The sequence below is a fragment of the Hibiscus syriacus genome, unplaced genomic scaffold (assembly GCF_006381635.1).
Source record: "Hibiscus syriacus cultivar Baekdansim isolate YM2019G1 unplaced genomic scaffold, ASM638163v2 tig00001728_pilon, whole genome shotgun sequence".
Taxonomy (NCBI): domain Eukaryota; kingdom Viridiplantae; phylum Streptophyta; class Magnoliopsida; order Malvales; family Malvaceae; genus Hibiscus; species Hibiscus syriacus.
This window is the reverse complement of record NW_024061884.1, coordinates 1,247,115-1,259,446: the sequence shown is the minus strand read 5'-3', so window position 1 is coordinate 1,259,446 and position 12,332 is coordinate 1,247,115. Positions and strand designations below refer to the sequence as shown.

General features: G+C 33.7%; 1 protein-coding gene across 1 annotated transcript; it reads left to right on the top strand.

Moving 5' to 3' along the window:
* Window positions 1-1,768: 1,768 nt before the first annotated feature.
* LOC120132536 lies at window positions 1,769-3,576 on the top strand. Its single transcript, XM_039149282.1, has 4 exons — window positions 1,769-1,985; window positions 2,286-2,471; window positions 2,978-3,243; window positions 3,352-3,576. The coding sequence occupies exons 1-4, from the start codon at window positions 1,769-1,771 to the stop codon at window positions 3,574-3,576; spliced, it is 894 nt and encodes a 297-aa protein (XP_039005213.1).
* The last annotated feature ends 8,756 nt before the right edge of the window (window positions 3,577-12,332 follow it).

Here is a 12,332-nt window from a genome sequence, read left to right as displayed (position 1 = left end):
AATCGTAAATTAGGGGTTTTATTTAGTTTATGTAAATGATGATTGGTTAACAATTATTTGAGATCTAGTATTCATTTTGGTTATGTTAACGTGTAGATTTTGCTCGAAATCAAGTACCGAACGAATCAACATAGTAAAGAGGTTGATTGAAAATGAAAAATATTTTGTTTAAGGCTTAAGTGAGGCAAAGGTGAGTGCAATTTGCTTATTTATGTTCGATGTGAGGGCGGCTTGCAATGAGCCAACCTCGAAGGTTTTCAATCGAAAACAATTTTCATTATTTTCTGAAATGTATTTATAATGTTTTGATTTTATTGCTATGTGTATATTTGTTCTATGTGAATGAATTATTATTGGAATAATGCTATGTGAATACTTATATGGTTAAAGCCCAAAGTATGTGCTATGAGAATTAGAGGTATAACTGCCATGCTAAGAGTCGAGGGTTCTACGCGGTTGTACGGGACAATTTTATGTGTTCCTTCGAGACAGTTCTACGCGGTCCTTTGGGACAAATCTACGTGGCACTTCGGTGTAAATTCTACGCGGCAGTTTCGAATGCAATTACAGTGCACAACCTCAAAGTACTCACATACCTTGAGTTCTCAGTGATATGTGTTGGGCTATTTAAACAAATTGATATGGATTGAACAATGCACAACAGTACATGTTACTTATATGAAATGTATCATGTTTTTCCGCATTCAATGTTTCTTCTGAAGTGCTTAAGCAAGTGTTTTAATATTTTATTGCGCTCATTTATGTCTCAATAAGTCAAAGACTTAGAGTGTGAGTGTTTTTCACACGTAGGTTCAAAGAAGTCAGGTGAGTAAAGTTAGGTCGGGATAACATATCTCTGGAGAAGATCAGATCAGATCAATTTGAATGGTAGGTGGTTTTGTTATTTTAAAATTTTGTTAGCATATACTACAAAGGTTTAAATCGCAAATGCTCTTATCTGTTTTGTAACTATATAAATTTAAGGTTTATGTAAGTATTTTAAATGTTTGTTTTTATTGTTTAATATTAATTTTAATTTTAAATAATGGGTATAAGGGCTTCGCCACTAAAATAAAAGTAAAAAGTTGAATTTTAATCAGATTTTCAAATAGTCAAAGTATTGGAAAGTCAATGTTACACCTCAGATTCATATCCCGGTCGGGTATGGGTCAATTGTGTGACATTTATTGGTATTAGAGTTAAGGTTTATTCGATTTTAAGCTCAAAACGAAGTAATTTATGTTTTCAAAGGTGTACATGCCAACAAAATATTAAAAATCTTTGATCTAATGATGTAATGAGTATATTGTCGTTGCTAATATAGTTAAGTGATTATATCTTAATAGATGTCGAATTACGAGGGCTCCCGAAGTGAAGCGGGAGATGGAGTAAATTAGGGAATATTTTTCAGAAGTTGGATGTGATTCTGACGTGTTTCCAACCGTCCACTCCCTCGGCTCCTAGGATGAATGTTGCTAAAGAGCTAAAAATTTTAGGAGCACCTGAGTTTAGAGGAGAAGCTGAGGAAGGTCCTGTTTCTGCGAATCTTTAGCTTAATGACGTAAAAATTATGCTCAATGGTCTCCATTATTCTGAAATGGAGAAGCTGGATGAAGTAGTATCACTGCTACGAGGACAAGCACGTATATGGTGGACTAATGTGACGATAAGAGCATCTAGGGATCAAGTGACGTGGTTGTTCTTTCTAGACAAGTTCAAGAACAAATATATCAGTGATCAATTCATTAGACAAATGAAGTAGGAGTTCATGGATTTGAAGCAAGGGAACTACACTGTGTATGAATATGAGTGTGAGTTTAATAAATTGAGTAGATTTACAGCTGAATTGGTCCCAACTGAGAAAGATTCCTGTGATTGGTTTGTGGAGGTTTTGCGCCTCAGATTGAAGGACCTGCTAATAGCATTAAATCTTCATACTTTTCAAGAGGTAGTGAATCGAGCTAAAGCCTTGGAGAGAGCACAAAGTGAAAGATTCGGGGAGCAAAAAAAACCAGTTTACTAATAGAGTGGGTTCCTCATCGAGTGCATCACAATCAAAGAGAAGCTGAGGTTCGGGTTTTCGACCTAGAACCCAAACTAGATCTGAGTCAGTTGCATCCTCATGGAGAGGATCAAATCCTATGAGAGCTAGGCAGACTCAATCAGTTAAATCAGGAGCTGAAAGGTCGTGTCAATGTCAGCATTGTGGAAAAAATCATAATGGTGTGTGTCAAGTGGTCTTCGGAGCATGTTTTTGATGTGGGGACACTGGACATTTTATCCAGGATTTCTGTTAATGACCGGAGAGCCTTCACAATCAGAGAGATTTTCTACTGTATCTCAAAGAGGTAGAGGAAGAGGTAGGGGAAGGAATCAGTCTGAATCGGCCACTCAACCTGAAATGCAGGTGACTGCTCGAGTATACAACCTTAAGACTAATGAAGATCGTGTTGATCCGAAAATCATTGCATGTACTTTCCAATTAATTGATAAACTTGTTTTGGTATTGATTGACCCGGGATCAACTTATTCCTATATTTGTAGTAAACTAGTAAGAGATTTGAGAATTCAGTTATAAGCTATAAGTAGTGATGTAATTGTGACTAACCCATTAGGGCATAGTGCTATGGTGAACCAGATTTGTCGAGGTGTCCTATAAGGATTCAGGGAATTGAATTCCCTACTAATCTAATGGAATTACCCTTTGACGAGTTCGATGTTATATTCGGAATGGATTGGTTGTATCGTTATCATGCTAATGTTGATTGTCGATTGAAGCGGGTAGTTTTGAGAAGTTTAGATGAATCATAGGTAATTGTGGTCAGCGAGAGAATTAATCCATTATCTAATGTGATATCAGTAATGTCAGCTAAGAAGCTAATGTTGCAAGGATGTCAAGCTTTCATCGTCAAAGTGATTGATACTCGAGCCACTTAGATTAGATTGGAGGACATTCTGATGGTCCAAGAATTTCTAGACGTGTTTCCAGATGAATTATTGGGATTACCTCCTGATAGAGAGGTTAAATTTCAAATTGAGGTAATTCCAAGAATGACACCAATTTCGATGGCTCCTTATAGAATAGCCCCGAAGGAATTGAGTGATTTAAAGGCTCAGTTGCAAGAGTTATTGGATAAAGTATTCATCAGACCTAGTATATCACCTTGGGGTGCATCAGTGCTATTTGTAAAGAAGAAAGATGGTTCGATGCGTCTATGTATGGATTATCGACAACTCAACAAGGTGACAATAAAGAATAAGTATCCTCTCTCAAGAATCGATGATTTATTTGATAAACTTAAGGGAGCTTTGGTGTTCTCCAAAATTGATTTGCGTTATGGCTATCACCAGCAAAAGATACAAGAACAATATATTCTAAAAATGGCTTTTAGGACCCGATATGGCCATTATGAATTTGTGGTAATGCCGTTTGAATTAACTAATGCACCGGCAACGTTTATGGATCTTACAAATAGAGTATTCCAACCGTACCTTGATCAGTTCGTTGTCATCTTCATTGATGATATTTTGGTTTATTCAAAGACGAATGAAGAACATGACGCACATCTTCAGTGATTCTTCAGACACTTCGAGATAAGAAGCTTTATGCTAAGTTGTCTAAGTGTATTTTGGTTACCTGAAGTTGCATTCCTTAGACAATTAGTGTCTGCAGAGGGGATTTAGGTGGATCCTCATAAGGTTAAATCTATTATAGATTGGGAAGTTCCAAGAAATGTTTCTGAAGTACAAAGTTTCTTGGGATTAGCTGGATATTATCGAAGGTTTGTAAAGGACTTTTCGATGATTGCCTCCCTTTTGCAGAGTTGTTGAGGAAATATGTCCTATTTATTTGGACGGATAAATGCCAAGAGCGTTTTTAATCTTTAAAGAAGGTTTTAACGGAGGCTCCAGTGCTGGTACAACCAGAATCGGGCAAGGACTATACAATCTATAGTGCCCTTTCCTATAATGGTCTAGGATGTGTTTTGATGCAAGAAGGAAAGGTAGTAGCCTATGCTTCGAGACATCTTAAGCCACATGAACGAAATTATCTGAATCATGATCTTGAGTTTGTAGTGGTGGTATTTGCACTTAAGATATGTCACCACTATTTATATAGTGAGCGATGTTATATTTGCACTGATCACGAAAGTTTAAAATATTTACTGACTCAAAAGGAGCTAAACTTCATACAAAGGAGATGGATCGAGTTACTTAAAGATTATGATGCAATCATATACTATTATCTCAGGAAGGCTAATGTTGTAGCTGATTCGCTTTGCCGAAAGACTTTTTCAGCTTTACGTACGTTTGATGATCGATTATTTTCAAAGGATAGTAGTGCTCTAGTGGCTGAATTAAAGCTAAAGCCTTTATTGTTGGAGCAAATAAAGGAGTTGCAAAGGAGAGGTGGAAATTGTTTAGAAAGAATGGAACAAGTGGAAAAAAGAGAAATCAAGGATTTTGAAGTAAAGTCTGATGGATCTTTATACTATAGAGATCGAGTTTGTGTTCCAAGTGATGAAGATTTGAAGAAATATATACTTTTTGAAGCACATTGTAGTCCGTTGACTATGCATCCAGGAGGGAACAAGATGTATCAAGATTTAAAAGGTTGATATTGGTGGCCAGGTATGAAAAGAGCTACCACAGAGTTTATTGTAAAGTGCTTAACTTGTCAACAAGTAAAAGCTGAGCATCAGGTACCTTCAGGACTTTTACAACCGATCTCTATTCCTCAATGGAAGTGGGAGAAAGTTACGATGGATTTCGTAATGGGGTTACCGTTAACACCGAATAAAAAGGATTCTATTTGGGTGACAGTTGATAGATTGACGAAGACAACACATTTTATTCATGTTTGAACTGATTATTCGACGAATAAATATGTTGAATAATCAAGTGATCGATTTTTGACTTCATAGAGTGTCGAGTTCAATAGTCTCTGACAGAGATCCAAAGTTTATGTCAAGGTTTTATAAGTCTTTACATGAAGCCTTGGGTACTCGATTGAACTTTAGCACATCTTTTCACCGACAAACAGATGGTCAATCTAAGTGGACTATCCAGATTTTGAAAGATATGCTAAGAGCGTATGTGATTGATTTCCATGGATCTTGGGAGAAATATCGGTCGCTCGCAGAGTTTGAATACAATAATAGTTATCAATCTAGCATTAAAATGGCACCGTATGAGGCATTGTATGGAAGAAAGTGCAGAACACCTCTTAATTGGTACGAATTAAAAGATCAAGATGTTCTTGGTCCCGATTTGATTAAAGAAATAGAAGAAAAGGTCCAGGTGATCCAGCATAACATTAATGTGGCAGTAAACAGAAAAAAATCCTACTCGAATTTGAAAAGAAATGAGATTGAGTACCAAGTAGGAGATAAAGTGTTTTTCAAAGTTTCTTCTTGGAAGAAAATGCTTCGTTTTGGTCTAAAACGAAAGCTCAGACCTAGATTCATTGGCCCGTATGAGATTATAAAGAGAGTGGGACCAATGACATATCACTTAGCATTACCACCAGAAATGGAGAAGATTCACAATGTTTTTCATGTTTTGGTGCTCAGAAGATATTGATCAGATCCTACTCACATCATAGCACCGGAAGAAATATAAGTCCAATCTGATCTGACCTATGAGGAAGAACTAGTGTAGATTTTAGCACATAAAGTTAAACAACTAAGGAACAAGATGATTACATTAGTTAAAGTTATTTGGAGAAATCACAAAGTGGAAGAGGCGACATGGGAGTGTAAAGAGGACATTAGAAGATAATTTCCTTATCTCTTTGTGCAATGAAAATTCGAGGATGAATTTTCTTAAGGGGGAGAATTGTAATACCCCAAACATCGGGTCAGTGACTAAAGTGTAAGGATTTAAATATTTAGCAGTTTAATTAAGATAAATTGAAATGTTCAAGGATTTATTTGGAAATTTTTATTTAGGATATTTTATTAAATATTAAATGATAGAAGGACAAATTGGTCTTTTGGCATTAAATGAATTTAAAATTCATTTTAAATGTTATATAACATGTGAAGAAAAGAAAGAAAAAGAAAAGAAAAGCCTAGAAGCATTTTATTTATCTTATCTTCTTTATTCCACCATGAACCTCTATTGCCAAGGTGAGTCTTTTTTGAAGTTGGTTGTTTCTTGAATTTATGGTTTGGTTTTGAGTCTTTGGGTGGTATAGAAGCCTAAGAAAGCTTAAATATGATTAGAAGCTATGGGATTGATGAGTTAATGGTGATTTGGTAAAATGGGTTTTTAAGGGAATTGATGAAAATTGATTAGTATTTGGATCTTAAAGGTATATTTGAATTTTCAAAGGTTTGAATAAGGTATATGAAGTATTAGAAAGGATTGGAAACATGTTTGAAGAATAGGTGTGATTTTTAGTTTTAAGTGTTCTAGTGAAAATTTTGGATGTTGAATGGGATAAGTTGGTTGTGATAAGTGTTAGTAAGTTTAAGGGTTTGATTGGAGTTAGAAGTATGAGATTTAGATGAATTTGGGGAAATTTCGATGTAAAATGATTGAATTTTGGGCATGGGTATATGTACTGTAAGAACAATATTGATACTGTATGAATCAGATGAACATAATCGAAATTGAAGGGGTAATATCGATACTGGGGTATCGATACCAATAGTATGGTATCGATACTGTAATTGAAAAGGAAATTCCATAATGCAATTTAGGTATCGATACTGAGGTAGGTATCAGTACCATAGAAGGGAAGTATTGGTATTGGGTGTAGAGTATCGATACTGTTCAGCTTGAAATTGTAAATTAGGGGTTTCGTTTAGTTGATGTTAATGTCGATTGATTAACAATTATTTGAGATCCGGTATTCATTTTGGTTATGTTAACGTGTAGATTTTAATCGAAAGCAAGTACCGAACAAATCGATATAGTAAATGTAATACCCCAAACATCGGGTCAGTGCTAAAGTATAGGGATTTAAAATTTAGTGATTTAATTTTGCTAAATTGATATGTTCAAGGATTGATTTGGAAAATTTTGTTTTGCACATATTAATAAAGATTGAAAGATGGAAAGGTAAAATGGCCTTTTGGCATGAAATGAATTTAAAATTCATTATAATGTTATTTAAGCATGTGAGGAAAAGAAATGATAGGAAAAAGGAAAGCCTAGAAGCATTTGTTCATATTCTCTCATTCATTTTCTACCGTGAACCTTCCCTTTGCTAAGAGTTAAATGTATGAGATTTAGGTGAATTTTGGGTAAAACTCGAAGTGAAATAGGTGAATTCTGGGCAAGGGTATTGGTACTAGAAGAACAGTACAGATACTATAAGGTTAATGGAAGGAAATTATATGAATAGGATGAACAATGTCGATACTGCATGAGTGGTATCGATATTGGGGGTATCTATACCAATGGATGATACCAATACTGTAATTGAAAAGGAAATTCTATAATGCAAAAAGGGTATCGGTACTGAAGTTGGTATCGGTACCATAGAAGGGAAGTATCGGTACTAAGTGTAGAGTATCGATACTGTTCAGCCTGAAAATGTGAATTTGGTGTTTTCTTTAGTTTATGAAAATGTTGATTGGTTAATAACTATGTGAGATCCGATATTCATTTTGATTATGTTCATATGTAGATTGCGATCAAGAGTAAGTATCGAACGACTCAAAGTAGTAAGAGATTGAGTGAAAGTAAAAAGAAATTTTGCTTAAGGACTCAAGTGAGGCAAATGTGAGTGCAATTTACTTATTTTATATTCGATATGAGGACGGCTTACGATGAGCCAACCTTAAAGGTTTTCGATTGAAAACTATTGGAATTAATTTATGTTAAATTTTATTGTTTTACTTAAATTGTATTTCATAAGCATTGTTTTAATTATGTTACTATGAGCATATATGTTCTATGTGAATGAATGATAATGAAGAATGTTATGTGAATACTTATATGGTTAAAGCCCAAAGTATATGCTATGAGAATTAGAGGTATAGTTGGCATGCCAAGAGTCGAGGGTTCTACGCGGTCCTTCGGAACAAAATCTATGTGGCACTTCGGTGCATATTTTGCGTGGCACTTCAGTGCAAATTCTACGTGTCAGTTTCGACTGCAATTACAATGCACAACCTCAAAGTACTCACATACTTTGAGTTCTTAGTGATATGAGTTGGGCTAATTGAACAAATTGATATAAATTGATCAGTGCATAACATTATAAGTTATTTTTATGAAATGCATATTGATTTCCGTATTCAATGTTTTTTTTAAATGTTTAAGTAAATGCTTTAATGTTTATTATGCTCATTTATGCCTCACTAAGTCAATGACTTTGTGTGTGAGTGTTTTCACACGTAGGTTCAAAGAGGTCCGAAGAGTAAAGATAGGACAATACAACATACACTTTGGAGAAGATCATATCATATCGATTTAAACAGTAGGTTGTTTTATTATTTTGTAATTTTTTTGGCATGTACTATAGAGGTTTAAATCATAAATGCTCTGATCCATTTTGTAACTAAACTATTTAAAGTTTATGTAAATATATTAAGTCTTTTTTTTCATATAGAAATATTAATTATCGATATTAACTTTTGAATGAGGGTTTCACCACTAAAATAAAAGTAAAAGTATAAATTTTAAACAAATTTTCAGAGAGTAAAAGTGTTGAAAAGTCAATGTGACACCTCAGATTTGTATCCGGGCGGGTACGGGTTGGGGGTGTTATAGTAAAGAGGTTGATTGAAAGTGAAAAAGGATTTTGTTTAAGGCTTAAGTGAGGCAAAGATGAGTGCAATTTGCTTATTTATATTCGATATGAGGACGGCTTGCGATGAGCCAACCTCGAAGGTTTTCAATCGAAAACAATTTTCATTATTTTCTGAAATGTATTTATAATGTTTTGATTTCATTGCTATATGTATATGTGTTCTATTTGAATGAATTATTATTGGAATAATGCTATGTGAATACTTATATGGTTAATGTCCAAAGTATGTGCTATGAGAATTAGAGGTATAATTGGCATGCCAAGAGTCGAGGGTTCTATGTGGTTCTACAGGACAATTCTATGTGGTTATTCGGGACAATTCTACGCGGTCCTTGGGGACAAATCTACGCGGCACTTCGGTGCATATTCTACGTGGCACTTCAGTGCAAATTCTACATGGCAGCTTTGACTGCAATCACAGTGCACAACCTCATAGTACTAACATAACTTGAGTTCTCAATGATATGCTTGGGCTAAACAAATTGATATGGATTGAATAATGCAACAGTACATGTTACTTATATGAAATGTATCATGTTTTTCTGCATTCAATGTTTCTTCTGAAATGTTTAAGCAAGTGTTTTAATATTTTATTATGCTCATTTAAGCCTCACTAAGTCAAATACTTAGTGTGTGAGTGTTTTCACCCATAGGTTCAAAGAAGTCAGAAGAGTAAAGCTAGGTCGGGATATCATATCTCTGGAGAAGATCAGATCAGATCGATTTGAACAGTAGGTGGTTTTGTTATTTTGAAATTTTTTTGGCATGTATTACAAAGGTTTAAATCGCAAATGTTCTGATCTGTTTTGTAACTATATAAAGTTAAGGTTTATGTAAGTATTTTAAATGTTTGTTTCTATTGTTTAATATTAATTTTAATTTTAACTAATGGGTATGAGGGCTTCGCCAAAAAAGTCAAATTTTAATCATATTTTCAAAGAATCAAAGCATTGAAAAGTCAATGTTACACCTCAGATTCATATCTGGGTCGGGGTGTGACAACCTTATATGTTATGAGTTGTTTTCTTCTTCTTAATGGTTTGCTCAATGATATCACACACATTCTTCGTGATTCTTGGCGGTCTAGTCATTCAATTGAGCGTGGATGACCTCCTCTAGCTTGGTTATCCATGTGTGTCCCAAAACGAGCTGGTGATACATGCATAAGAAGGTTCACATTAAAGGAAGATGGACTAATGCTTCCAATTGATCCACACAACAAAGCCTTAGAAAAGAAGAATAATAGAGCAACAGACTTGCAGTTGCTTTTTGAATAGGATCTGATGTTATTTGGCCAACATGTCTACTAGAGTTACAATCGGCTATCTCTTAGCTTCCAACTATTATAGAATCATATCAATCTAATAACGAGAACTCAAAATAAGCTCATTTAGTGAAGACATCACATGCAAAAATTCTTATACGAGATTAATACGAAATTTTTTAAATATTATGAATTTTTAATATTTTATTGATTATTTGTAATATGATTTAATATTGGATTATGCATTATCTTTAAGGGTGCGTTTGGTTCACGGAATGTAAGATTATCAGGGAATAGGATTACTGGGAATGTTGTATTTTGTATTTGGTTGATTTAGCAGGAATGTAAGATTACCGTGTTTGGTTAAAGGAATAAAAGATTATTGCAATGTATATTTGACCAAATTGTCCTTATTATATTTGTTTTTTTAACAAGTTGGAAAATATTTATATATTTTCTTTAAAAAATTTAAATTCATAAAATTTATATATATATATTTTACAAAATTGAAAATATAAAAAGGTTTAATGAAAGGGTAAAATTTTATTTTAACCCTGAACATCATATAAAATTTTAATTATAGACTTTATAGTTTAAGGATAAATTTGTAATTTAACCTTCGTAGAATTTTTATTATTCAATGGCAGAAGAATGATATTTTTGAAAAAAAAATAAAAATTTAAGGCCATTTTAGTCCAAAATGCATGTAATCCAACAATACCTAAGGAAATGGATGTAATGACATTCCCGATAATATACCCCAAAAAATATACTATTGGTAATAAAACATTACCGGGAATGAGATTCCCGGCCAACCAAACATGGGAATGTGGATTCCATTCCTATGGGAATCCACATTCCTTGATCCAAACACCCCCTAAGGATTAGATTTATTATTTTATTAGGAATTAAGATAGAGTTAAAACAATTATCTTTAGTTTATTACTATTAGGAATTAGGATAGTATTGTTATTGTTATTTTTATTATTATTATTATTTTCAAGTATTAGTCATACTACAACAAGAACTCCTTCACCCCATATAAATAAGGCTCCTCTCATCATTCTAAACACAACTTTCTTGAATAGTAATACAATGTGAGTACTTTTTTGTAAGTGTTGATTGCATTATACCTTTAAAGCTTCTTCAACCTCAAGTTCTTTCAAGTTCTTGCGAGGGAGGTCAATCTTCACACTCCGGTTTGTCTCTTCATTGCAATTAGGAGGGTTGATTAGAGCGATTTATCGTGTTTACCTTTTCATTGTGACTAGGAGGGTTCGATAGGGATAGTTATCCATATATTTTTCATCTTCCACTACTCTATCATCATCACCAAATCATCATTTTCACCCATCACCACCAAAACCCTAATTTTGGCTACGTATCACTATCCATTATATTCTTTGTCTTCTTTTATTTTATTATTATATCTTTATTATCTTAATCTTATTTTCTTTGATCAATTTTCAGCAATCATAAATCCCTTAAAAACCCTAATTGTCATATCTCCTTCAATTCTTTTCCATCTCATTCTTTGATCGGGTTTAGAGCTTATTAGGTTTGATTCTTCAACACGAGCAACAATCATTCATCCGCTATAGCATCTCTATCAGCGGTAGCATCTCTATCAGCTAGAGGAATTGATTTCCGTGATCTTTAGTAGTTAAATATTGCATTTATTGGCAGGCAAATTTGGTGTCTCTTACGACGGTTAAATAGTTTGTTACTCAGATATATCCGGCTAAATATTACCCGACTGGTACTCTTTTTGACTCACGTTTGGGAGTAAGGCCATCTTACGGATGGAGGATCATTTTCCAGTCTTTGAATATTCTACAATCTGGATTCCATTGTGTAGAATATTAACGTATAAAATAGCAGTAGTTTAGATTAACTAGAATTATATCTTATTTGATTTAGTAGTTTAGATTAATTAGAACTCTATACTATTTGATTTAGTAGTTTAAATTAATTATAACTTTATCTAGGAGTAATTGTAGTTGTATTCAAACACTTATACTCAACCTATTTAAATGAGCCTTGTATATCTCTTCCAATGTATCAAAAAATCAAAGTATCACTTTGGTCTATGTTCCTAAATCCTTAATTTCTACATGGTATCAGTCTAGGTTTTTTCGATTTTTATTTTTTTCATCCTTGATTCAATGGCCTCTAAAAGCAGTTCATGGGTTGGTTTATCACAAATACCCATTAAAGATTTCCCTTCTAATGTACAAAAGGCTTTTCTTATACATGACGGTAGTCTTTCATTTTCTAATACTGTTGATAATGATTTTTCTC

Coding starts and splice junctions, on each gene's coding strand:
- LOC120132536 (XM_039149282.1), top strand. CDS start 1,769: ATGGATTTGAAGCAAGGGAACTACACTGTGTATGAATATGAGTGTGAG. Junction 2,472..2,977: donor TGATCCGAAAATCATTGCAT/GTACTTTCCAAT, acceptor AAGAATTTCTAG/ACGTGTTTCCAGATGAATTA. Junction 3,244..3,351: donor ATTATCGACAACTCAACAAG/GTGACAATAAAG, acceptor GGCTATCACCAG/CAAAAGATACAAGAACAATA.